Source organism: Cervus elaphus, chromosome 1 (assembly GCF_910594005.1).
Source record: "Cervus elaphus chromosome 1, mCerEla1.1, whole genome shotgun sequence".
In the NCBI taxonomy this organism is placed as follows: Eukaryota; Metazoa; Chordata; class Mammalia; order Artiodactyla; family Cervidae; genus Cervus; species Cervus elaphus.
The window spans coordinates 32,587,551-32,615,017 of record NC_057815.1 but is presented as its reverse complement, the minus strand read 5'-3'; the positions used below and the strand labels follow the sequence as shown (position 1 = coordinate 32,615,017).

The 27,467-nt window shown below is 37.8% G+C and overlaps 1 protein-coding gene across 1 annotated transcript in view; it reads right to left on the bottom strand.

Moving 5' to 3' along the window:
- DDX10 (DEAD-box helicase 10) overlaps positions 1-27,467 on the bottom strand; it is a 284,268-nt gene that overhangs the window by 241,707 nt on the left and 15,094 nt on the right. Inside the window, exons 6-9 of the mRNA XM_043898607.1 lie at positions 26,596-26,785; positions 22,217-22,343; positions 18,934-19,096; positions 12,944-13,028 (exon numbers count right to left, since the gene is read on the bottom strand). Of these exons, the coding sequence (XP_043754542.1) occupies positions 12,944-13,028; positions 18,934-19,096; positions 22,217-22,343; positions 26,596-26,785 (565 nt within the window). The remainder of the gene's footprint in view (positions 1-12,943; positions 13,029-18,933; positions 19,097-22,216; positions 22,344-26,595; positions 26,786-27,467) is intronic.

Below are 27,467 nucleotides of genomic sequence, written 5' to 3'. Positions count from 1 at the left end.
ATCACAGAAAGCTAACCAAAATGATCACATGGATCATCACCTTGAGTAACTCAGTGAAGCTATGGGCCATGCAGTGCAGGGTCACCCAAGATGGACGGGTCACGGTGGAGAGTTCTGACAAAACGAGGTCCACTAGAGAAGGGAATGGCAAATTACTTCAGTATTCTTGCCTCAAAAATCCCATGAATAGTATGAAAAGGCAAAAAGACATGACACTGGAAGATGAGCCCCCACGTCAGTAGCTGTCCAATACACTACTGTAGAGAGTGGGGAAATAACTCCAAAAAGAATGCAGCAGCTGGGCCAAGGCTGAAACAGCACTCAGACGTGGACGTGTCTGGTAGTGAAAGTAAAGCCCATGCTGTCAAAAACAATATTACACAGGAACCTGGACTGTTAGGTCCACAAACCAAGGTAAATTGGAAGTGGTGAAGCAGATAATGGCAAGGGTAACTAAACATCAACATTTTAGGAATCAGTGAACTAAAATGGATAGGAACAGGCAAATTTAATTCAGACAACCATTATATCTACTACTGTGGGCAAGAATTCCTAAGAAAAAATGGAATAGCCCTCATAGTCAACAAGAGAGTCAGAAATGCTCTACTTGGCTGCAATCCCCAAATGATAGAATGATCTCAGTTTGTTTCCCAGGCAAAACATTCAATGTCAGGGTAGCCCAAGTCTATGCCCCAACCGCTAATTCCAAAGAAGCTGAAGGTGAACAGTTCTATGAAGACAAACAAGACATTCTAGGACTAACACCAAAAAAAGATGTCCTTTTCATCATACGGGACTGGAATGCAAAAGGAGGAAGTCAAGAGATACCTGGAGTAATAGGCAAGTCTGGCCTTTAGAATTGCCAAACTACCCGGTTACTCCATGTATCACTTGACAGCCCAGCTGGTAAAGAATTCACCAGCAATGCAGGAGGCCCCAGTTCGATTCCTGGGCCAGGAAAATCCACTGGAGAAGGGACAGGCTACGCACTCCAGTACTCTGGGGCTTCCCTGGTGGTTCAGCTGGTAAAGAGTCTGCCTGCAACGTGGGAGGCCTGGGTTTGAACTCTGGGTTGGGAAGATCCCTTGGAGAAAGGAATGGCTACCCACTCCAGTATCCTGGCCTCAAGAATTCCATGGAGCGTATAGTCCATATGGTCGCAAAGAGTCAGACACAACTGGGAGATTTTCACTTTCACTTCCCTTTTTACTTTCACTTTTGGCCTTAGACTGCAAAATTAAACAGGGCAAAGGCTAACAAAGCTTTGCCAAGAGAACACGCTGGTCATAGCAAACACCCTCTTTCAACAAAACAAGAGATGACGCTATACATGGACACCACCAGACAGTCAATACTGAAATCAGATCAATTATACTCTTTGCAGCCAAAGATGGAGAAGCTCTTTACAGTCAGCAAAAGCAAGACCTGGACCTGACTGTGGCTCAGAACACGAGCTCCTTATAGCAAAATTCAGGCTCAAACTGAAGAAAGTAGGGAAAACCACTTAAGCCATTCAGGTATGACTGAAATCAAATACCTTATGATTATACAGTGGAAGTGACAAATAGATTCAAGAAGTTAGATCTGGTAGACAGAATGCGTGAAGAACTATAGATGGAGGATCTCAATACTGTATAGGAGTCAGTGACTAAAACCATGCCCCAAAACAAGAAATGCAAGAAGGCAAAGCGGTTGGCTGAGAAGGCCTTACAGATAGCTGAGGAAAGAAGAGAAGTGAAAGGCTAAGGAGAAAAGGAAAGATATACCCAACTGAATGCAGAGTTCCAGAGAATGGCAAGGAGAGATAAGAAGCCTTCTTAAGTGAACAATGCAAAGAAATAGAGAAAAACAATAAATGGGAAAGACTAGAGATCTCTTCAAGAAAACTGGAGATACCAAGGGAACATTTCACGTAAAGATGAGCACAATAAAGGAGAGAAACAGCAAAGCCCTAATAGAAGCAGAAGAGCTGGCAAGGATACACAGAACTATACAAAAATGGTCTTAGTGACCCAGATAACCACGATGGTGTGGTCACTCACCTAGAGCCAGACATTCTGGAGTGTAAAGTCAAGTGGGTCTTAGGAAGCATTGCTATGAACAAAGCTAGCAGAGGTGATGGAATTCCAGTTGAGCTATTTCAAATCCTAAAAGATGATGCCGTCAAAGTGCTGCACTTAATATGCCAGCAAATTTGGAAAATGCAGCAATGGCCAAAGGACTGGAAAAGGTCAGTTATTATCCCAATCCCAAAGAAAGGCAATGCCAAAGAATGTTCAAACTACCACACAAGTGTGCTTATTTCACATGCTAGCAAGGTCCTGCTCAAAATCCTTCAAGCTGGGCTTCATCAGTCTGTCAGCTGAGAACTTCCAGATATACAAACTGAGTGTAGAAAAGGCTGAGGAGCCGGAGATGAAACTGCCAACATCTGCTGGATCATAGATAAAACAAGAGAATTCCAGAAAAACATCTATTTCTGCCTCATTGACTATGCTAAAGCCTTTGACTGTGTGGCCCATAATAAACTGTGGAAAATTCTTAAAGAGATGAGACCACCAGACCACCTGACCTATCCTGAGAAACTTGTATGCAGGTCAAGAAGCAAAAGTCAGAACTGGATATGGAACAAGGAACTGGTTCAAAATTGGGAAAGTAGTACGGCAAGGCTGTATACTGTCACCCTGTTTATTTAATTTCTATGCAGAGAACATCATGCAAAATGGTGGGCTGGATGACTCACAAGCTGGCATCAAGACTGCCAGTAGAAATGTCAACAACCTCAGATATGCAGATGACACCACTCTAATAGCAGAAAGTGAAGAGGAACTAAAGAGCCTTTTGATAAGGGTGAAAGAGGAAAGTGAAAAAGCTGGCTTCAAACTCAACATTAAAAACAACTATGATCATGGCATCCGGTCCCATCACTTCATGGCAAACAGATGGGGAAACAATGGAAACAGTGACAGACTTTATTTTCTTAGCTCCAGTATCACTGCAGAAGGTGACTGCAGCCATGAAATTAAAAGACACTTGCTCCTTGGAAGAAAAGCTATTAACAAACCTAGACAGTGTATTAAAAGACAGAGACATCACTTTGCCAACAAAGGTCCATATGGTCAAAGCTATGGTTTTTCCTGGGTCGGGAAGATCCTCTGGAGAAGGAAACAGCAACCCACTCCAGCATTCTTGCCTGGAGAATCCCACAGACAGAGGAGCCTGGCAGGCTACAGTCCATGGGATCGCAAGAGTCAGACACGACTTAGCAACTAAATCACCACACCACCATGTATGGATTTGAGAGTTTGACCATAAAGAAGGCTAAGCACCAAAGAATTGATGCTTTCAAATCATAGTGCTGGAGAAGACTCCTGTAAGTCCCTTGGACAGCAAGGAGATCAAACCAGTCAGTCCTACAAGAAATCAACACTGAATATTCACTGGAAGGACTACTGCTGAAGCTGATGCTCCAATATTTGGCCACCTGATACAAAGAGCTGACTCATTGGAAAAGACCCTGATGCTGGGAAAGATTAAGGGCAGGAGGAGACGGGGGCAACAGATGGTTGGGCACTATCACCAACTCAATGGACATAATAAGTTTGAGCAAACTCGGGAGAGAGTGAAGGATGAGGGAGCGGGAGTGCTGCGGTTCGTGAGGTCACAAGGAATCGTACATGACTTAGGGATCGAATAACAACAAGAGAGTAGACATTAAAAGTTTTCTTTACAAGAAAAAAAATTTATTTTGCAAAATATACCAATACTGAATTGTTATGTTGTATGCCTAAACTAATGTGTTGTATTCAATAATTAAAGACAGATGGAGTGTGACTTCTGAGTCTGGGCCATAAAAGACACTGCTGTTTCCACCTTACTCCTTCTTCCCCTCTCATGTGCTCTGTCTGATGAGGCCAGCTGCCACAATGCGAGACGCCATCCGAAGAGGAGGGCCACATGGAAAGGAACTGGAAGACACCTCTGACCAACAGCCATTGAGAGAATGAATCCTGTTAACAAGCACATGAGATTGGAAACAGATCGACCACCAGCTGAGCCTCACGGTACCTGTTACATCTTGACTGCAGCCTTATGACAGACCAAGAGCCAAAGGGCCCAGATGAGCCACACCTGTATTCCTAAACTACAGAAACCATGGGATGATATACGGCTCTTGCTTCAAGTCACTATGTTGTGGGGTAATTCATTACACCACAATACATAATTAATATGTCATCTCTGGCTCATGAGTCTGATTTGAGGAACTAATTGTGTTATCTCAAGTGCCTACTCCATTCCAGGCCTTGTTCTAAGCTCTCTGAGAATAACAATTAAGTAGAAAAGCTCTTTTGCCTTTGTGGAGCTTACATTCTAGTAAAGAGAAAGAGAAAAAACAGTAAATATAATCAATTAACGCTCTAAGGTTAATTTGAAGGTGTTAAGTGTTATGGAAAAAAGAAAATATAGAGCATGGTAAAGAGGAGTGTTTGGGGCAGTATAAAGACAGACAGCCATGTGGATACTTGAGGAAAAAGCATTACTGTGGAAGAAATAGAATATAAAAGTTCTGAGGCAAAAACATGCCTGGCTTCTAAACAGCAAGACCAGTGAAGAGCAAGGGAACAAGAGGAGGCTAATAGGAATCAAGATTGGAGAAGGGTTCAGTAGTATAGACCCATTAAACTTCGCTCTGAGTGAACAAGGAAGCCATGAAAGGAATGACAAGACCTGACTTGTATTTTTGCTTTTTGCGTGTATGTTCACCCTCTACTTTGCCACCAATACCCTTTCCCTAAATACAACTTACTTGTGTCTTAAAGGATCACTCTGTCTGCTGTGTTGAGAACAGACAGCAGAAAAACAAGGAGGAAGTGCTAGGAAATAAAAGACTCCTAAGAAATATCCAATAAATAGCAAGGTGAGATAAGAAAGCCTTTCTAAGTGAGCAATGCAGAGAAATAGAGGAAAACAATAAAATGGGAAAGACTAGAGATCTCTTCAAGAACATTAGAGATACCATGGGAACATTTCATGAAAAGATGGGCATAATATAGGACAGAAATGGTAGGGACCTAACAGAAGCAGAAGATACTGAGAAGAGGTGACAAATATACACAGAAGAACTAGACAAAAATGACCTTCACAACCCAGATAACCACAATGGTGTGATCACTCACCTAGAGCCAGGCACCTTGGAGTGTGAAGACAAGTGGGCCTTGGGCAGCATCACAAGGAACAAAGCTAGTAGAGGTGACAGAATTCCACCTAGGCTATTTCAAATCCTAAAAGATGATGCCATTAAAGTGCTCTGCTCAATATGCCAGCAAATATGGAAAACTCAGCAGTGGTCACAGAATTGGAAAAGATCAGTTTTCATTCAATCCCAAAGAAAGACAATGACAAAGAATGTTCAAACTACTGAACAACTGCACTCATTTCACATGCTAGCAAGGTCATGCTCAAAATTCTCCAAGCCAGGTTTCAACAGTACATGAACTAAGAACTTCCAGATGTACAAGCTGGTTTTAGAAAAGGCAGAGGAACCAGAGATGAAATTGCCAACATCTGTTGGATCACTGAAACAGCAAGAGAATTCCAGAAAAACATCTACTTCTGCTTCACTAACTACACTAAAGCCTTTGACTGTGTGGATCACAACAAACTGTGGAAAATTCTGAAAGAGATGGGAATACCAATCCACCTAACCTGCCTCCTGAGAAACCTGTATGCAGGTCAAGAAGCAAAAGTTAGAACTGGATGTGGAACAATAGACTGGTTCAAAATTGGGAAAGGAATACATCAAGGCTATACACTGTCACCCTGCTTATTTAACTTTATGCAGAGTCATCATGCGAAATGCTTGGCTGGATGAAGCGCAAGCTGGAATCAAGATTGCCGGGAGAAATATCAATAACCTCAGATATGCAGATGACACCATCCTTATGGCAGAAAACAAAGAGGAACTAAAGAGCCTCTTGATGAAGATGAAAGAGAGTGAAAAAGTTGGCTTAAAACTCAACATTCAGGGGGGGTTGGGAAAAAAAAAAAAAAAACTCAACATTCAAAAAACGAAGATCATGGAATCCAATCCCATCACATCATGGGAAATAGATGGGGAAACAATGGAAACAGTGACAGACCTTATTTTCTTGGACTTCAATATCACTGCAGATGGTGGCTGCAGCCATGAAATTAAAAGATGCTTGCTCCTTGGGAGAAAAGCTATGACCAACCTAGACAGCATTTTAAAAAGCAGAGTCATCACTTTGCCAACAAAGGTCTGTCTGGTCAAAGCTATGCTTTTCCCAGTAGTCATGTATGGATGTGACAGTTGGACCATAAAGAAAGCTGAGCACCAAAGAATTGATGCTTTTGAACTGCGATGTTGGAGAAAACTCTTGAGAGTCCCTTGGACTGCAAGGAGATCAAACCAGTCAATCCTAAAGGAAATCAATTCTGAATAAATATTCAGACATCTAAGGACATCTAATAAATATTAGAAGGACAGATGCTGAAACTGAGGCTCCAATATTTTGGCCACCTGATGCAAAGAACTGACTCACTGGAAAAGATCCTGATGCTAGGAAAGATTGAGCAGGGGAGACGACAAAGTATGACATGATTGGATGGCATCACTGACTCAATGGACGTAAGTTTGAGCAAGCTCTGCGAGATGGTGAAGGACAGTGAAGCCTGGCATGCTGCAGTTCATGGTGTCACAAAGAGTTGGAGTGATTGAGTAAACAACAACAACAAGAAATATCAGCCCCCTTATCTACCTCTATAGCTACAGTGGTCACAGCCTAACCCAGCTCAATGCTTTTTGATGCAAAATAAAGGATCAGTCTTGCCCTTTTTTAAAGTTTTAAATTGTAGATAACAACAAAAAAGGCAGAAGGCCATCTGAGGAAGCACCAGTCTCTAGGAGGAGTGGTCTAAAGTTAGGATCTTCAGCCAAGGGAGGAATCAAAGCAGTACGAATTTTCACTAGCCAAGATTACTCCTAAGATAAACACAGTATACATCAATAAATTAATGCTCATGGAAATTGTCTTTTCACTTTTATTATTTCAATTTATAAACCAATTAAAAACACTGTTTAAAAAATTCTAATTATCTATTCCATAAAGTACTAGTATTTTCCACAAATAAACCATGAACTCTTCACCAGTTATCACATCAGAAATTTTAACTGCTTGCCATCTTCGTACTTGCTGTGGCTGAGTATGCAATGCAAAGAGCTAGCCTCTGCTGCCCCCTACTGGATCCACATTTTGCTACCTAACTCTCCCACAAATAAAATCTGAGATTCACTAGACACAGCCAGGCAAGTAAGGCTCAGTTGAAATATTGCTAGAATTTTACCACTACTCTGAAAAATCAAACAGTATCTTTTACCTAAAAATTCTAAACTGTTTATATATACACAGTTACATATATATAAATTCCCATCTTCCACCCATAGACCCCTACTTCCCAAAAAGCATTTTAAAAATTAGGAGTTTCTGATGTGTAAGGACTTTCATTCCCAAATCTTTTTATTTTCAACTGAGCATTTTTATAAGAAATAGAAGAGCTTTGTTTTATGTGTACCAAAACCTACAAGCCCTAAAGACATTTGCTTTTAAGCAGTAGAATGTATCACAGGACAGAGCTTTGTAAAACTGGATTCATTTCCTTGCCTCTCTTGCCTCTAAATGAAATCATTTTGTTAAAAGGGGTGTGGACAGTTAAGAAAAATAGAAATTTCTCTAGATTGCTAAAAGATCAAAAGAATTTTAAATAGGTGAATAAATTAAAACAGAAAAAGCAGTTAAGGCAGCAAGTACCCAAATCACCATTTATTTTTAGCTAAAATATAGAAAGGGAAAAAAGGAGTCCCCCAAACTGTAGCTATTTTGCCACAGTGAATTCATTTACCTGTTTTCATATATCATAGTTCACTTTCAAAAGCAAGCACTATATGGCAACCTAGCTTTAATTACAGCATATACACAGGATTTTAATTAGTTTTATATTTTAATTTAGCCTTTATTCAATTCAATTATCCAGTCTGATGGCCCATGAAACTTTCTAATTATCTCTAAGTCCATTAACAACAACTTTTAACTTTTTGCAGTTTGGTTATTTTTTTTTATTAGACTGCCTAAGGGAAAATAAGTATTATATATGCTAAACTTTTCCACTAACTATACATCTAAAATAATCAACTGAAAATATTTTTAATTGGTTACAAAGGGTCAAACAGGCTTGTACGTTCAAAATTAAAGACCATACAGAAACTGCATTACAATAATTTTTCAAATTGATATTCTCTCTCCAAACACAATCACTGTGATGTTGTACCACCTCTTCATCTCCACTGCTGCTAAATCACTTCAGTCGTGTCCAACTCTGTGTGACCCCATAGACATCAGCCCACCAGGCTCCCCCATTGCTGGGATTCTCCGGCAAGAACACTACAGTGGATCTTCATCTCCACAGTTAAAACCAATTTAATGCTCACCATGGCATGTTCAACTATGTAAGACTTTTAACAACTCTCCAGGAACCATGCACGCTGAAATATTTCCCCTTATTGGATCTTTTTCTGATATACTGAGATAGCCAATAATCTTCATACAGGATGGATAATTTTTTTTTCATCCCACTAAAAACTTTATTGAGTTATAATTTATGTACCTTAAAACTCACCTAGTTAAACTGTACACCTCTGTGGCTTTAATATAGTCACAAGTGTACAACTATCACCACAATTTATTTTAGAACATTTTCATTACCTTCCCCCCCCCAAACCTCATACCCAATCACTTTCCCTTTCCTCTCCAGAATGGATAATTTTAAAACACTGCTAAATGTAGTCTACAAAGTAATCAGTTTACTCTATTCATGCCCACACAATTGGCACATCTAAAAAGTCTGTCTGGCCTTGTCCAATACAGCAATGAGAGATGATATCCACCAACCTCACCTATCCAGAGACCCACAGGGCCACAAAATGCAAATGTGTGCTCGGGTACATGTACAAATTCATACATGCTACATACTCACTGAGGTGAATTAAACAGTAGTGAAATATTAATTCCATCAGCCACTGCTAATGATTTCTCTTTGAATCCTCTAGTACAATCCTATTGTTAAACAGTTTTATCTTCCACTATTATAATATTCTCTCCTTTCCTCAGCCCACAGGGTAAATCAGAATCAACTGAAAAATGTCTAAACATTAAAACAGCTCATGAAAATTATACAATAGCTAGGACATGGAAGCCACCTAGATGTCCTGCAGCAGATGAATGGATAGGGAAGCTGTGGTACATATACACAATGGAATATTACTCAGCTATAAAAAAGAACACATTTGAGTCAGTTCTAATGAGGTGGATGAAACTGGAGCCCATTATACAGAGTGAAGTAAGACAGAAAGAGAAACACCAATACAGTATATTAATGCATATATATGAAATTTATAAAGATGGTAACGACAACCCTATATGCAAGATAGTAAAAGAGACACAGATGTAAAGAACGGACTTTTGGACTATGTGGGAGAAGGCAAGGGTGGGACGATATGAGAGAACAGCATTGAAACATATTTATTACCATATATAAAACTGATGACCAGTGCAAATTTGATGCATGAAGCAGGGCACCCAAAGGTGGTGCTCTGGAACAACCCAGAGGGATGGGGTGGGAAGGAAGGTGGGAGCAGGGTTCAGGATGGTGGGTTACATGTACACCCATGGCTGATTTGTGTCGATGTATGGCAAAAACCACCACAATACTGTAAAGTAATTAGCCTCCAATTAAAATAAATTAATTTTAAAAAAAAACAGTTCATGAAAATTAGAAAATAGAAAGGAGGAACTCTACATCTTGTTAAGGTATAGAACAGGAAAAACTTCCACTTGAGCTGAAACAAAAACAAAACTCACCAAACACAAAGAAAAAAATGTTTCCCTTTAAAATCAGCCAAAAATGGCGAGTACGTGTATGCTCAGTCACTCAGTCATGTCTGACTCTGCAACCCTTTGGACTGCAGCCTGCCCAGGCTCCTCTGCCCAAGGGGTTCTCCAGGCAAGAATACTGGAGTGGGATGCCAATAGTGGATACAAAGAAAATTTTAAGAGAACTAACTCCAGAGAGACTTCCTAGATAAGCAAAGGATAGGGGACACTTTCAAACTTGAGTCCATTGGTTGAAATGGGTACAGTACAGGTAGAAGAGCAAGCCTGCTGGCAAATGATGGACTTTATTAGATGAAGATTTAAATCTTGGGTCTTAAGGATCCTGACATCCCTGGGAACTCATTAAACTGAAGTTAGTGTTTTAAAAATCAGAAATAACTGGTCCATTTAAACCAATAGTTGATGTCTCTTCCATCAATAAGCAATAATGTCTCACTGACATCCATATTATAAACATTCATGCATTTCTGATGAAAGAAAATGCAAAACGAAAGAGATAGTTAATAATAACCAATTTGTGATTAATCATAACTAATCACAACCTTATTGTGATTACTATTTAGGTTGTTTCCAAATTTTTAAAAAACAAAATGTAATCACATTTAAAGAATCTCATATTTGAATCTAAATGAGGTAAAAATGCTTGTCAATAAGCTCACACCTCAAAATCCTACAAAATTCCCTGAAAGAAAACTTTCATTAGTGACTCAGAAAGATTATAACCTCTCAGTAGACAAAAATGTCTACTTCTCTTTGTACATTTAAACCCAAGAGAGTTGTCATTTGCTCTCATGACCTCAACAAAATTAGAGATAGAAGCAAATAATCAATCACATTACATATTTTACTGTTCCCTCTAGGTTTCAAGATGAAAGATGTCAGAATCGTGTCTGTTTTGCTCATTATATTGCCTACTAGGTACAATGCCTGGCACTTAATAGGTATCTGTTAAATCCATATAGAATAAATGAGTGAGTGAATCCAGATTACTCTCAGTTCTAATGTCTATTTTATGGTTTTATTATATGAACCTATGGTTCTTTGGTTCAACAATTTTAAACAAAATGTAATTTAAACATACACTAGTAATATTTGATAGAACTTTCCATAATGATAAAAAGGTTCTATACCTGCTCTATTCAATATGGTACTAACCACATGTGGCTATAAGCAGTTTAAATGTAACTAGTGTGAATGAGAAACTGAATTTTTACTTTAATTTTACTAATTTAAATTTAAAAAGTCACAGATTGCAAGGGGCTGCAATACTGCACAACACATAGACCATTTGTTAAGTTTAGGGAACAATATTTAATTAGAGACTAGGGGCTCAGTGTTTGGAGATGCATAGGGGAAGAATCACATTTTAGAATATGGACATGTAGAATTCTTGAATTTTCTAGTAGTCCCACCTTCAAAAAAATTATCAAGAGTAGATGGTATTTGAATCTGAGTTAAAATACAGAGATACCTGTAGTTAATAGAGAAAGAAATACCTTGTATCAAGTTGCCTCCCAAGAACTCTGCCAATCAAGACTGAACCCAACTGTTTCTCCTCAGTGAAGTTTTCCTTCTCTACTTCCTCTGGAGCTCCACAAAACTTCTGTCAATACCTCTAATACTGTATATGCCTCTACTATAGACTGTTTTAAGGTTTGTTTTAAGGTAACAAACTTCTTTAGTGGAATGCACACTATACCTTATTTTTGTGCAGAAGCTCACACCAGGCCTAATCCAGTACCTCACACATGGCTGGTCTTTCATGCATGGTTACTTAGTAAAAAAAGAATGAAATCTGGGGTCAAAAGAATCTGAGTTCTAGTTCTGTTTCTGCCATATATTTAGTGATCTTGGGTCTAACATTTAATTGGTTATTCCCAATTCTTATTACAAATGTCAGTAAGATGAACATCTTTATAGAAACTATTTTCTTAAGATCAATTTCTGGATATGAAATTACTGAGGTAAAAGAAGAACTCTAAGTACTACCAAATAGTAAAGAGACCACCTGCAATGCAGAAGACCGCTTGCAATGCAGGACACTTGCCTGCAATGCAAGAGACCCAGGTTCGATCCCTCGGTTGGGAAGAACCCCTGGAGAAGGAAATGGCAACCCACTCCAGTACTCTTGCCTGGGAAATCCCATGGATAGAAGAGCCTGGTGGGGTACAATCTATGGGGTCGCAAGAGTTGGACATGACTTAGCAACTAAACCACCATACCACCAAATAGTACCTGTAGCACACATCTCCCAACTTCACTGAAACCTCAACAGTAATGACATAACATGCTATCCTTTTGATTTATTCATATACGTTTCTATGCCTTTAATCCCCAAATAACTGACTTTGCTATACTCTTTTCCAGAGAGTTCCCCCACATTTGTGAGTCAACACAGGGTAATTTATTGGGTGAGGGGGTATGTGGGGGTGGTGAAAAGAGCATCTTTGGGAGCGATCCCCAGCAATGCCTGTAATTCCCACACAAAAAAAAGGAAAAGAGCAACCTATTATTCAAAACCACCTTCTTGCTTATCAGAACCTGTACCGGAGAAGGTAAGAGCACAGATCTAGACTACAGGAGTCAGACTGCCTGGGTTCAAATTCTGGCTCTACAGATTTTCAAACAAAATGTTTAACTGCTCAAAACACTCAAGTTTTGTCATCTGAAAACGAAGACCAAACAGTCTTATCAAAGAGATGATGCTCAGTGAGTAATTCTAATGAAAAGCTTAGTAAGGGAAGAAAGTTAAAACAAAACACTACAACAAGTTTTCATGGATTTTTCTCAGCCCTCATCATCAAGTCTCAGCCGAGAGACACGTAAGAGCTGTCTGCATGCTAGCAGCCTACATCACAAAACTGTCAGACCAGCACTCACCTGAATTCCTCCCTTCCTTATTTGTATACCATTAAGAAAGCACGTTTTTTTACTTAGGTGAAACCAAAAGCAAAGACACAGGCCAGGACACCTACCTGGCAGTTCTACCCGCTCTGTGAATATATGTGTTGGCATCTTCTGGGCAATCAAACTGAAGAACCCAATTTACAGCCGGGAAATCTGCAGAGGAGGAACATCAAGTTGAAAAAGCAGTTCCAAGATCTGCCCTGCTGTACTATTTTTATTTTATAATAATGCTTGCCAGGGCTTCCCATCACATCAAACTGATAGATATCATCTGTGAACACTATTAAAAACAAAATTAACTGCATGAACCAAGAGATAATAAACACTTCTCTTTTTTGATCAACTGAACTAAAATTAATGACAGTGTTTGAATGTGAAGATTATTTTCTATCTGACAGAGGAGACAGATTGCTTTGTGTCACACAAAATAATTAAATACTCGGATAGTTAATAACCTAAAAGAACCACTTCTCCATGAGCTCCCAGTGAACTATGAAACTGATTTATAAATTTCAATGAAAATTTACTTTTCCTGCTATTTCCATCTCCTAAAGATGTCTTTTTAAATTCCTCTACCCACTTCCTAGCAGTAATTATTTCATATGTATTTCTGGTTGCAAAAGTTTCCATTTATTTCCAGAGATCCTGGTCTCAACAATTTAAGAGAATTACCTTTAGTCATTTATGGATTCTGCTGTAAGGATTTCAGAACAATGTCTATCACAAACAAAAAAGCTGAGGGAGGCAAGAGGAAAGGAAGGAATAAGGGAGGGAGGGAGGGAGGAAAAAGTAAAAAAAGAAAGACTGACTTGTGATGATAATGGTACCTATGGGTACCTGAAAGTATAAAAACTATCAAACTATCACTAAAGCTATATAAGCTATTCAAAAGGAGTGAATCTGTTTGAATGGGCAAAACCCAATGGAAACAAGAGAAAAGATATTTAAAACAACTCTCCTCTTGGGTCTTGAAGTACCAAGTACCTCAGAAGGCAAGGGCATGTTTCAGGGCTATAAATAGGAAGACAGGTGGAAAGCAACACTCAGACCCGCAGGTCCCCTCTCCTGGTCCTATACCCTGGGTCTCCGGCAGAAAAGCTTGTCTTATTCTGGAGAAAGGCTTCAAACCAAGACACCAGAGAGAGTGGAAGCAAGAGGCACCAGAGCCCTTGAAAACAGGGGTACTGAGTGTAAGCCTGAGTGGGAGCCCTCTACGTCTACTTCCTTGCCAGGTTTCTACAGAGCCAGTAGCAAGCTTAATCCTCGACTCACGAAAGTGACATATTCTTATCTGGAGAGATTCAATGTTCAAAAAATACTGAATAGAGTTTGATGTCTTGAGTCCTCCACAAGATGATAGACTCCATCCAAAATCCCCCCGCAATGAAGGCCATTAGTCAACAACCATCATCCACATACTAATCACTGCAAATAATCTTTTCTGATGTTTCACTGGTAAATATAATAAAACAGCCAACTGAGGACAATTGGGAAAAGTCTCAAAAAGTGAAAAGACAGAGGAGTAAAAATGAAACTCGGCAGAAACAGAAACAATGTGAAGAGAACTTTAACCTACTACTTTCAGAGAAATAAAACACTGCGTCCGTCAGATAAGAATAAGAGGCTATAAAAAAGAAACACTCGGTACTTAACTAAAATTTTAATCAGAAAAGTTGAAATATAAAATCAAGAAATCTCCTAGAAATAACAAGAAAGAGACAGTAAGATGGCAACAGAAGAAACAGGAAAACTAGAGGACTGATCAAAGAGGTCAAATATTCTTCCAGAAAGATTAAATAAGAGGGGGGAGGGGAAACATACTATAAAAAAGATATGAGAAAGGAAACAATCGAAGAACACAAATTCCCCATTAGTAAGCAATAATTCCATAGTGAAAATAAATACTGAAAGTTTATTTAACCAAATCACCAAAGAGGAATTCAGAAGCCTATTTCTTGCAAAGGAAAGACATGAGTCTCCATCATGTGCTGCTCAATAGAGAAACGTTAGTCAAGTTTAAATTAAAATTTAATAAAATAATTCTTTCCTCATTGCACTGGACGCATTTCAAGTGGACAACTGTCATGTTTAGCTAGTATCTACAGTATTAGTGCAAACATAGAACAATTCAATGATCATAGAAAATTCTATTGAATAGTGCTGGTCTAGATTGAAAAAACATACTGAATGTCTATACACCAAATGGGACCTCACACGAAAGTACATTATCATAAAATTTCAGGACTCTGTAGATAAAAAGAAAACCCTAAGGAAAGCCAGAATAAGAAAAAGAGGCTCAAAAAACAAAATCAGAATGGCAAAGATCTTGTCAACATAATACTGACTACTAAGATAATGGAGCACGATCTGCAGCTTTAAGAAAAAATTGTTTCAAACTAGATTTCAATTTTCAGTCAATTGTCATTTAAGAATAAGACATCATAACACATGTAATAATTCAAAAAATATACCTCCCATACACTCTTACTTAGGAAGCTATTAAAGGACGAGTTTTAATTTAAAAAATAACAGTATTATTAATAAATCAAAAAAAAGGAAGAGAGATATCTGGAAAGGAAAATATCACATGCATCAAGCTTATGGAGCAACCAGTTCAGATCAGAGCTGCAGACAAAAGGCTGCAATGGGAAGGTCCCAAGGGAAAAAGAAACAGGCTATGTCTGAACTGTTAGGTAACTAAACAGGTGACATCTGCTGGAACATTTGAGAAAACAGAATGGAAAACACAAAACTAAACAAATTTTAACTCAATCAGTAATATAAGAAAACTACTTGGAAATATGAAGCTAAATACTAAGAGAAATAATTGCTTCTGGAGAGTGAGGAGTGGGTAAAGCAGGGACTACTATGTCTCATAACTCATTTTTACCCATATTATTCATTAAGAAATAGAACTGGGAAAAATTAAGAGTAAAATAAAGTTTAAAAAAGACACTGGTATACTCTAAAGATATTCCTGGCCATACCATGAGACACATGACACAAATACACTGGAAATTCACATGTCAACATGGAAAGATTGAAAAGCAAGTCATAAACTGAGATGTACAATATTGCTTTATAAAGCTTCATAAGAACCTAAGATAATACTATATATTGCTCATGAATACAATCATATAAGCTTTGTATGGCAAAACCAATACAATGTTGTAAAGTAAAATAAATAATTTAAAAAATTAAATTAAAAAAGTTTCTTGACATTTTTTGTGCCATAGTTAAAACCTACGACCCCTTTTCAGAGTATTTTTAAGTGCATAAAGTAAAACATACAGGATTATAAGAGAAAATAATTATAATGAAATAAACATTCTATTGAATTGTTTATATAGCAATGTATATGCTTATTCACTGACATATTAAATAACACAACTTACTTATGTATCGACCACCATAATATCAAAATTGTATTAAGTATAAACAATACTGCAAGATATCTACAGAAACTACAATATAAAATGAAAATATCTATGAGAAAGACTAGAGATCTCTTCAAGAGATATTAGAGATACCAAGGTAATATTTCATGCAAAGACAGGCACAATAAAGGACAGAAATGCTAGGGACCTAACAGAAGTTGAAGAGATTAAGAAGAGGTGGCAAGAATACACAGAACTGTACAAAAAAGGTCTTAGTGACCCAGATAACCATGATGGTGTGGTCACTCACCTGGAGCCAGACATCCTGGTGTGTAAAGTCAAGAGGCCTTAGAAAGCATTACTACAAACAAAGCTAGTGGAGGTGATGGAATTCAGGTCAAGAAATAACAGTTAGAACCAGACATGGAACAAGGAACTGGTTCAAAATTGGAAAAGGAATACATCAAGACTGTATATTGTCACTCTGCCTGTTTAACTTCTAAGCAGTGTACATCATGCAAAATGCCAGGCTGGATGAATCACAAGCTGGAATCAAGACTGCCAGGAGAAATGTCAATAACCTCAGATATGCAGATGACACCACCCTAATGGCAGAAAGTGAAGAGGAACTAAAGAGCCTCTTGATGAAGGTAAAAGATGAGAGTGAAAAACCTGGCTTAAAATTCAACATTCAAAAAACTCAGATCATGGCATCCAGTCCCATTACTTCATGGCAAATAGATGGAGAAACAATGGAAACAGTGACAGACTTTATTTTCTTGGGCTCCAAAATCACTGAAGATGGTGACTGCAACCATGAAATTAAAAGACGCTTGCTCCTTGAAAGAACAGCTATGACAAACCTAGACAGTGTATTAAAAAGCAGAGATGTCACTTTGCCAACAAAGGTCGATATAGTCAAAGCTATGGTTTTTGCAATAATCATGTAGATGTGAGAGCTGGACCATAAAGAAGGCTGAGCACCAAAGAATTGATGTTTTTGAACTGTGGTGCTGGTGAAGACTCTTAAGAGTCCCTAGGACTGCAAAGAGATCAAATCCTAAAGTATTTGATTCAACCCTAGGACTGAATCCAGTCAATCCTAAAGGAAATCAACCCTGAATTCTCACTGGAAGGACTGATGCTGAAGCTGAAGCCCCAATATTTTGGCCACCTGATGTGAAAAGCTGACTCACTGGAAAAGATCCTGAAGCTGGGAAAGATTGAGGGCAGGAGGAGAAGGGCGCGACAGAGGATGAGATGTTTGGATGGCATCATCGACCCAACAGACCTGATTTTGAGAAAACTCCAGGAGATAGTGAAGGACAGAGGAGCATGTTGTGCTGCAGTCTGTGGATCACAAACAGTCAGACACAACTGAGCAACTGAACAACAGCACGATTTCAACTGATGACAAGGTTACAGGTACTAACACAACAATTCATGGCTTCCATCAATAACTGAAGAAAATATTAAATTCCGTTAAAGGTTAGTAAAAATATATATATAATTTTTTCTCCATCTACGTTTACAGACCTCCTGATTTCTATCACAGACAAGAGGTGAATAGCCTTCACTTAAAAACTGGGCAAGGGGACAAAAAGAATTCCAACTACATCTAATAAATCGTTGGCTTCTTTAACAAACTGCAAGGAAAATATAACAAAATAGTTATATCTGTTCATTGTGATATATATAGAAAACATATTACATGTGCAATATAATTAATTGCTTACACTGACCTAAACTATTTAAGGTTCAAAAATCAGGAGGGTCAGGTGGAATCAGAGTATAATACATATAGATATAAACATAACTAAAATGTTTCAAAACTACATATTCAAAACAGTAATGAGGGAGTAGGGAGTAGGAGAGGGTAGACAGAATGAGCTACTGCGGCTGAGAAACAGCCTAGAGAACTTTAAAATTATGCATACTTGACTACTGCTGCCAGTCACATATGAATGGACTAACACGATGACTGAATTTACTTTAAACACTCCCAGAGGGACAGGAGACAGGCACTAAGGGAGATCAAGAAAAAGATAACCACACAAACTGGGTGCTGTGTATAATAAGGGTATTTTATGCTCAATTTCTTCATGTATGTTTAAAATCTGCCATAATAATTAATGCAATAAGACTGATAGAAGAATTCAAATTACCACTTATTTCTCTTCATCCTTTTTCTTACCTCTAGTTTTCCTCTGAAATTATTTCCATATCCCATCCCACTCCCACAAAGCCATCAGTTGTATAATATTATAGTGGCTTTTTGAAAGTTTAAACACATTAAATGTAGTGATCTTAACATAAAAAGTAAAACGTTTGGAGAAAAGATGGATTTCATTGATTTTTCTTGTAGTAGTATTTGTCAAGTTTCCAATTTTCAGAGAAACAATTTTTTTCATATCTTTAAATTTTTAACTTCGCTTTGATTGTGTAAGCTCCTTAAGATTCTGTGATGCAATTACTATCATGAAACAACAAGAGCACAAAAAGTGAAACTACTACAAAAATTTTCACTGACATATCCTTAGTCATCTCAGTTGTCAATTTACTAATTTTTCTTTTATAAAATAAGAAAGCCCAATTATTTGAGTCAAACTATTTGAATTACCAAAATATACCCTTTATAAGCCCGTGAACACAGAAAATTTTCTCAAAAGTAGTTTTCTTACCCAGCCCCCTGGCTGCAATATCGGTAGCAAAGAGCACCGCAGCTCTCTTGCGAACAAATTCGTTATAGACTTCCATTCTTCTCATCTGCTGCTGTCGCCCGTGCAGGGCGAGGATGGAGACACCAGGGCGCAGTCGGCAGAACACTCGGTACAGATACTGAACCTAGGCGTTAACCGAAAAATGATTTGGTACTTCTGGGTAACAGTTTACTAGATGAACAGAAAAATGCATTATGGAGCACACGTTGAATTAAAGTACAGAATAGAGAAAAGGAAATGTAGTCTGGAGCTGTGGTCTTCAAACATTTTTGCTCATATTATTTTTCCTAAAAGAATTTTGAAATAAATATGCCCTCCCAAAATCATTAAGTTCAGTATCTGACATTTCTAAGTGGTTGCAAAGAATGTCATTTCTGATAAATTTAAATATATTTTAAAGTAAAGACTTACCTCTCATAAATGTAGCCAACAGATTCTAAATAGCACTGCAATTTGATATCCACCACCAGTTATTTCAAAATATATAAAATAGGGGAGACTACACATGTGTGGGGCGGGGCCCCTTAATTTTGCTGCAAACCTAAGATTGCTCTAGAACAATTGTTAAAAAAGGAAAGTTTCTAACAAAATGTGAAGAACCTCTTCTTTAACAGAAAAATTTTACATCATGTCTTTTCCTCCTTGAACTCATATTTCTATTTCATGACCTCACAGAATTTTATCTTGTTTTATGCAAAGTGTATTGATCACTTTATCACAATTCATTATTTTCAACAACAAAACTATATATATGTTTTAATTTTCTATAGCCGTAAAGCTGCATTAAAAGTTCTCAGACTCAGTCACTATTACAATTATTAGTATGCTGCTGCTGCTGCTAAATCGCTTCAGTCGTGTCCGACTCTGTGCGACCCCATAGATGGCAGCCCACCAGGCTCCGCCGTCCCTGGGATTCTCCAGGCAAGAACACTGGAGTGGGTTGCCATTTCCTTCTCCAATGCATGAAAGTGAAATGTCAAAGTGAAGTCGCTTAGTCGTATCCGACTCTTAGGGATCCCATGGACTGCAGCCCACCAGGCTCCTCTGTCCATGGGATTTTCCAGGCAAGAGTACTGGAGTGGGTTGCTATTGCCTAGAACTGGCCAAAAAAAAGAGATGCTAGAATTTGATTTAAAAAATTAAATTCTATTATCTCTCTCAATATATGAGACTAGATGAAGCTGTTGCTTTAGTTTTATTTTTCTTTAGTTTACATACTTACAAATGAATACTAGTGATTGCTAAACTGAGGCAGAGTCAAGCATCATTTTATTCCATTTCTCTAATATAGGTATTAAGAAAATCTTTTTTCATGAAAATACAGAAAATGGACTAGAAAGAACCTTAACTTTTTTAGTTCCTATAAAATATGTCATGATGGTATATTACAAATAATTTCATCTATCAGCTGCTGCTGCTGCTAAGTCGCTTCACTCATGTCTGACTCTGTGCGACCCCACAGACGGCAGCCCACCAGGCTCCTCCGTTCACAGGATTCTCCAGGCAAGAATACTGGAGTGGGTTGCCATTTCCTTCTCCACATCTATCAGCTAGTAACTGCATTAAGTCTTCCTTCAAATTTTGTTGAAAGAATGGGAAACCACCTAATTACAAAATTGACTTGCTACCCCAGCATCATTCATTTTCTCATATAATACTCTGGTGCTAGGAAGAGTCTATGATCCCGAGACAATGCACTAGTAAGACTAGGCATAGAGGGACTCCTCCTTTCCTTCTGTGAAGTTTTTTAGAAGGCTACTGTGAAAGCAGAGATGAGAAAGAACCAACAGACCAGACCACAGATACACTCTTAGGCAACCCTCTCAGAAAAGCACACATGGAAATGGAAGAACTACAGAAACGGAAGATCAACCAAGAGTCTAAGAAAAAGTTAAGCATGGTTTAAACTACATGGTAGCAAGAGGGGTGGTGAGAGGTGGTAAAACTAACAATTGTCAACAGATTGAATTTATGATTTGATCATTTAATGAGATGGGGAAGAGTTGGAGGGAGCAGATCTCAGAAATAGGAAATCTTACACTGCTTACCCAAATGGAAGTATCTAGAAGTCAAATGGATATACAAGTCAGAGGCTCAGGAAAAAAGTCAAGGCTTAAGATGTGGATTTGGCAATTGTTAGAATACAGACAACATTTAAAGTCATAGAACTGAAGAGATATAGAAAGAATATAGATCAAAAATGGGCAGAGTATACTTTTTCCACTGTGAAGAGGAAAAGCAGAGTATTACAGAGTAAAAACTTTAAACATTAACCCTTAAAATTATTTTCTTGTATGTAAATATGAAAAATATCCATTCTTTAGGAAAATATAAAATTCTAAAAATCTGAAAGAAGTTAAAAAATCTGAAGTCATTCTCTACATGGAAAAATAATGAAGTTCTGTGCTTTCCTCAAAATAGAGACAGAATACTACTTATCTTCCCCATAAATTGGAGGAAAACTCGCTGCATGTTCATCATGCTAAGCTACTGCAAAAGCTATAAATCTAGAATCAATCTACTATATACCAACAACTATATGTTATTAGGAAATCTGAAATATAGTAACATACAAAAATGAACCATAGTTTCTTCTCTTAAAGAGAAAAGACCAAGTTTTCTTATACATCACTGAATCCTTTACTTATAAGCACATGACTAGTGTTCAAGAAATGCTGATAAACAAAGGCAGATATAATCAAAATACTACCAAAGGACAGAGGAAGGTGCAATTCATTGTCAAAAGAGGGTTGGGGAGTGTCAGAAAAGGACTTTCAGGCATAAAACTTGAGCTTGAGCTTAGCCTTAAAGGATAGTAATCATTCCTCCAGATGGAGGAACACAGGGAGATAAGCAGATCGGCATGGACAAAGACAAAGAGGCAGGGAAATAAATGGTGTATTCACAGAGGGTGAGGTAGACGTCAGGTCATAGAGACCTCCCGTTAGCCAAGTCATTCAACTGCTGTCCTACCAATATTTACTGAGGACTACCATAATCTAAGTGTTGTGCTAGATGCTAACAACACTGAAGTAAAAGCAGTTTCTGCCTTTCCTTATTGAGCTTGAAGTCTCATCCACGGGTTCCTTTAAAAATGAAGACACAAGATTCTCATTATCTACAAATCTCTTCACATTTAGCACTGCATTTATTAAAAAATAAAAGTAGCATTTTATAACTGAAATTTGAAATTTATATGTGATAATTCAACATGAATAACTTAAGAACAATAAACATTAGGTACCTCTTTACAACTGGAGAAAAATACAATACTTTTCTTCTTCAGGTGGCTTCTCAAAAAGGAATACAGCACACTTATTTTTTGCTGCAGCTCACAAACTATGTAGTTCTGTTCCAAAGTAGCAGGGGTGCTTAAGCAAATAAGAGGGAAAATATTAAAAATATGTCACGTTGGTAACTTTGAAATCCAGACCAAAAAATAAAACAAATGTTAACAATGGTATGCCTCTCAAGCACATCTTTCATACACACATACATACATATCCTGAAAAAACTTTCTCTATTGCCCCTTAGGAAATGAATACAGCACTATGTCCAAAATACACTCAAAATCATTTACAGATTAAATATCAAAAATATACATGATTTCCGGGGGGAAGAATGGGGGAAGGAATCTTTAGGTAGTTTGGGACTGCCATGTACACACTGCTATATTTAAAATGGATAACCAACAAAGACCTACTGTATAGCATAGGGAACACTGCTCCATGTTACGTGGCGGCCTAGGTGGGAGGGGAGTCTGGGGGAGAATGGATACATGTATACGTCTGGCTGAATCCCTTTGCTATCCACCTGAAACTATCACAACATTGTTAATCAGCTGTATTCCAATATAAAATAAAAAGTTTAAATATATACAGATATATATGTATATCTATATATAAATATACACATGCAAACAGGGGTCACCTCTTCAAGGGCAGAGTCAAGGATCAATTGAAGGATATAAGGGAACTTGCTGGGCTGATGCTAAGGTTCCACTTCTTAGTAGGGCCTTAGGTTACAGAGACATATACATCTATCAAAACTGAGCAAATTTACTCAATTTGTTCATTGCATTGTATGTAAATCTTATATCAAGAAAGAAAATCTCTATACAAATATTTAACTCTAGTTACTGATATACGTACTGAAATGTTTAAAGGAAGTATACTGAAATGTTTAAAGGAAGTGTACAGATGTCTGCCAATTTCTTTTGAAATGCATCAAAAATAAGATGAGTTGATACATAGAAGGATGGATAAATGGACAATAAATGGATGCTACCATCAAGAAGCATCCAGGTGGTGGGTATAGGGTTTTAACTGTAAAATTCTTTCAACTATACACATTTGAAATCTCATAATAAAAATAATATAGAGAAATATACATGCATTTACTCTTTGAACTAATAAACCTACTTTTAGGATTCTGTTCCAAAAAATAATCTGGTAAAAACACAAAAAAATATACTATCATTTAATTTACACAGCAAAAAAAAAAAAATATGAAGATCAACCCATATGTCCATCAGTAAAAAACCTGTGGAATGAACCACTGTACACCCACACAACCATGTAACATAGAACTATAAAAAAGGAATGAGGAATCTATATAAGTGCTATGATGTGATCACTAGGGCATATTGTTAACTGAAAGAAGCAAAATTTGATACCATTTATGGAACTGAAGGTATATATACATTCATGCACATACAGGTATCCCTTGGGTGAGTGTTTATATAAAGGGAAAAAAGGGAAGCCTCTTGATGAAAGTGAAAGAGGAGAATGAAAAACCTGGCTTAAAACTCAACATTCAGAAAACTAAGCTCATGGCATCCAGTCCCATCACTTCATGGCAAATAGATGGGGAAACAATGGAAACAGTGACAAACTTTATTTTCTTGGGCTCCAAAATCACTGCAGATGGTGACTATAGCCATGAAATTAAAAGACACCTGCTCCTTGGAAGAAAAGTTACGACCAACCTAGACAGCATATTAAAAAGCAGAGACATCACTTTGCCAACAAAGGTCCATCTAGTCAAGGCTATGGTTTTTCCAGTAGTCACGTAAGGAAGTGAAGAGTTGGACTATAAAGAAAGCTGAGTACTAAAGAATTGATGCTTTTGAACTGTGGTGTTGGAGAAGACTCTTGAGAGTCCCTTGGACTGCAAGGAGATCCAACCAGTCTATCCTAAAGGAAATCAATCCTGAATATTCATTGGAAGGACTGATGCTGAAGCTGAATCTCCAATACTTTGGCCACCTGATGCGAAGAGCTGACTCATTGGAGAAGACCCTGATGCTGGGAAAGATTGAGGGCAGTAGGAGAAGGGGACAACAGAGGATGAGATGGTTGGATGGCATCAGCAACTCGATGGACATGAGTTTGAGCAAGCTCCGGGAGTTGGTGATGGACAGGGAAGTCTGGCATGCTGCAGTCCATGGGGTAGCAAACAGTCGGACACAACTGAACTGAACTGAACTGACCGCAATATAAAGGAAACACACTGGTATACCTCTGCGTATACTCTGATACACAACTCAGAAAGATTTAATTCTGATTTTTCTGATCCTTTACAATTTAAGAGTAAATATTCTTTTATGCCTTAAAATATTCTCAACCACAATCTCTCAGGGTATATGAACCAAACTATTAAGTTGGTAAAGGAAAAATTCAATAATGATATTAAACAAAATTCAGCAGCAGCTGCTTTTTATAGTGCTGGTGAATTTGAAATTACAGAGTATTGCAGTCATTACCAGATAAGCTGCAGTTTTGTAAATTATGTTGCTAAATATCTGCCTTCTACCTTCTAAAATGTTTTCTGAAATTCACATCTTTTACAAATGATGGAACTGCTTTCAAGAATTATTTATGAAGTAAACAACTTTTACACCCAGGTTTTTCTAACTAACTATGATCTACAGATTAAGACCAACTATTATCTAAAGAAACTGGGGACAGGGATAATATGTACAATTAATCTGCAATTTAGAGACCATCTAATATTGAAAAATGAGTGTCTAGTAAAGACACTAGTGAGTTTTTAAAACAGGCAGAAAGGAAACAGCAAAAAAAAAAAAAAGAAAATCAAAAGACCTAGACAGTTATTAGACTATTAAATTGATTGTACTAAGGGTTTTCAATAGCTCTCTCAACACAATTTTACAAACAAAAAACAATGTCTACTCAATGGTAAGCCAAGAAGGTAACTATACCTCATATATCTCCTGCTATCCCATTCCTGAGGAGTTCTTGATAACCAAAGCTACCAGAACTCAGAATTTTCCAAAGTTTATTCATTACGATCATCAGGAAGTATAGAATTTAGCCTCTTCTCAGGTTTTTTTTAAATCGTAGACATCTATTGGTTGAACAAAGTCAAGGTGGGCCTGAATGCCCATATTCCCTGCATTTAAAGATTTTCCAAGAGGATAACTCAATTCATTTTCCCAATATATTTCTTTTCATGCTAGCATTTCACAGCAAGAAATGAAAGACAGAGATAATGGTGGGGGCGAGCCCACAATGAGATCATCAACACAGATTTAATTTAAATTCACTGGAAAACGTTCTCAAAGTCATATCTGTCCACGGTGCTGCATGTATGTATGTATGTATGTATGTATGATTCATACCAAACACATACATTTTCAGTCATAATATCAAAATACACTTTAAAACATATTTTCCCCAATCCATTTACGTATCTCTCTCTCTCTCTCTCACACACACACACCCCTTCTACCGCCACAAAGAGCAGGAGTCCTCAACCCTGGTAGCCGTTGTGGCCTGGTAGGAATCAGGTCTCACAGCAGGAGGTGAGCGAGCGAAGCTTCAGCTGTATTTATTGCAGCTCCCCATCTCATTACCCCCTGACCTCTGCCTCCGGTCAGATCAGCAGCATTAGGTTCTCAAAGGAGCGTGAAACCTACTAAGCTTGAATCATTCAGAAACCAGCCCATCCCACCCCACTCCCGCACTGTCAGTAGAAAACTTGTCTTCCACAAAATTGGTCCCAGGTATCAAAGAAGTAGGAGATGACTGACAGAGACACACATATCTTACTTTCCAGTTTTAGTGAGACCAAAACAAAACAGCTGTTGCTGGAATGTTTTAAACAGAAAATATTTTGCTAAATATTAATGCATTTGATAAAATGTGCTCCATAGCACATCAGCCCTGCATAATACAGCTTAAAAAAAAAAGATTCTAAACCAAAATAATTTTGATAAATACAGAAAGCTTTATTCATCTCCTACTGCTTTTAAGAATCACAATGTTCATAAAAATATCAAAGGTTCTGAGAAGTCTTAAAGAACACTGCTTTACCTTAACTCAACATTTGCTATTTAACTATCTAGGAACACGTTTTCCCACCTCACTCCCATTTTATGGGGGAATCTGTTCCCCACACCACAATTTGGGAAATACTACGTTAGAGGTGTCGCACATTTAAAGGTGCACTGAGAATTTAAATAACTTTACCACTATATTCACTATGCTTTGCAAATTTAATCAATAACATTAAAATGCTTTCCTAAAAAAGCTAAATTCTCAATCTAAAAAGAGAACCACGATTTTGATTGCATCAAATATGATTTCAAGTAATACATACCTGTATTTTGCTTTTTCATGAACCCAAACATACTCAGGATTTTTCAAACTCAAGCGTGCAAGGTCCTTTACAGATTTGGTTTGTGTAGCTGAGAAAAGCAAAGTCTGACGTTTCTTGGGAAGGTTTTCAATAATAGCATTCATGGTGTCAGCAAAGCCCATATCCAAGATTCTATCTGCTTCATCAAGAACTAAAAAGGGAAAATGCACACTGACTACAATATTTAACATACACATTAGGCTAAAACCAATATGGTATTCTGGATAGGATTCTAGAACAGAAAAAGGGAATTAGTGGGAAAACTGGTGAAATAAAAAAAGAAGTTTCAAATTATTAAATAAATGTGCCAATGTTAGGGCTTCCCAGGTGGCTCAGTGGTAAAGAATCCGCCTGCCAATGCAGGAGACACAGGAGACTCGGGTTCAATCCCTGGGGGGCGACGATCCTCTGGAGGAGGAAATGGTAACCTACTCCGGTAGTCTTGCCTGAAAAATTCCATGGACAGAGGAGCCAAGCAGGCTACAGTCTATGGGGCCACAAAGAGTCAGACACGGCTGAGAAACTCAGCAGGCACACGCACACACACGCCAACATTAGTAACTTACTTTGGCAAAGGTACCAAAGTTATAGAAGATGTTACAATGGGGAAACTGAGGGAAGGAAGAGTATAGAGGAACTGCCTGTACTATCACTGCAACTATTCTATAAAGCTAAAATCATTCCAAGACAAAAAGCTGATTTAAAAAATACACAATAGGTAACATCGTAAGTAGATGATGATTTTTATCTTTCACCTTAAAAGATATAACTCTTAGCAGTGTCAAATACTGAGGAATCTAATTTCATATGGAATAGAGTGCTTATCTCTTTCT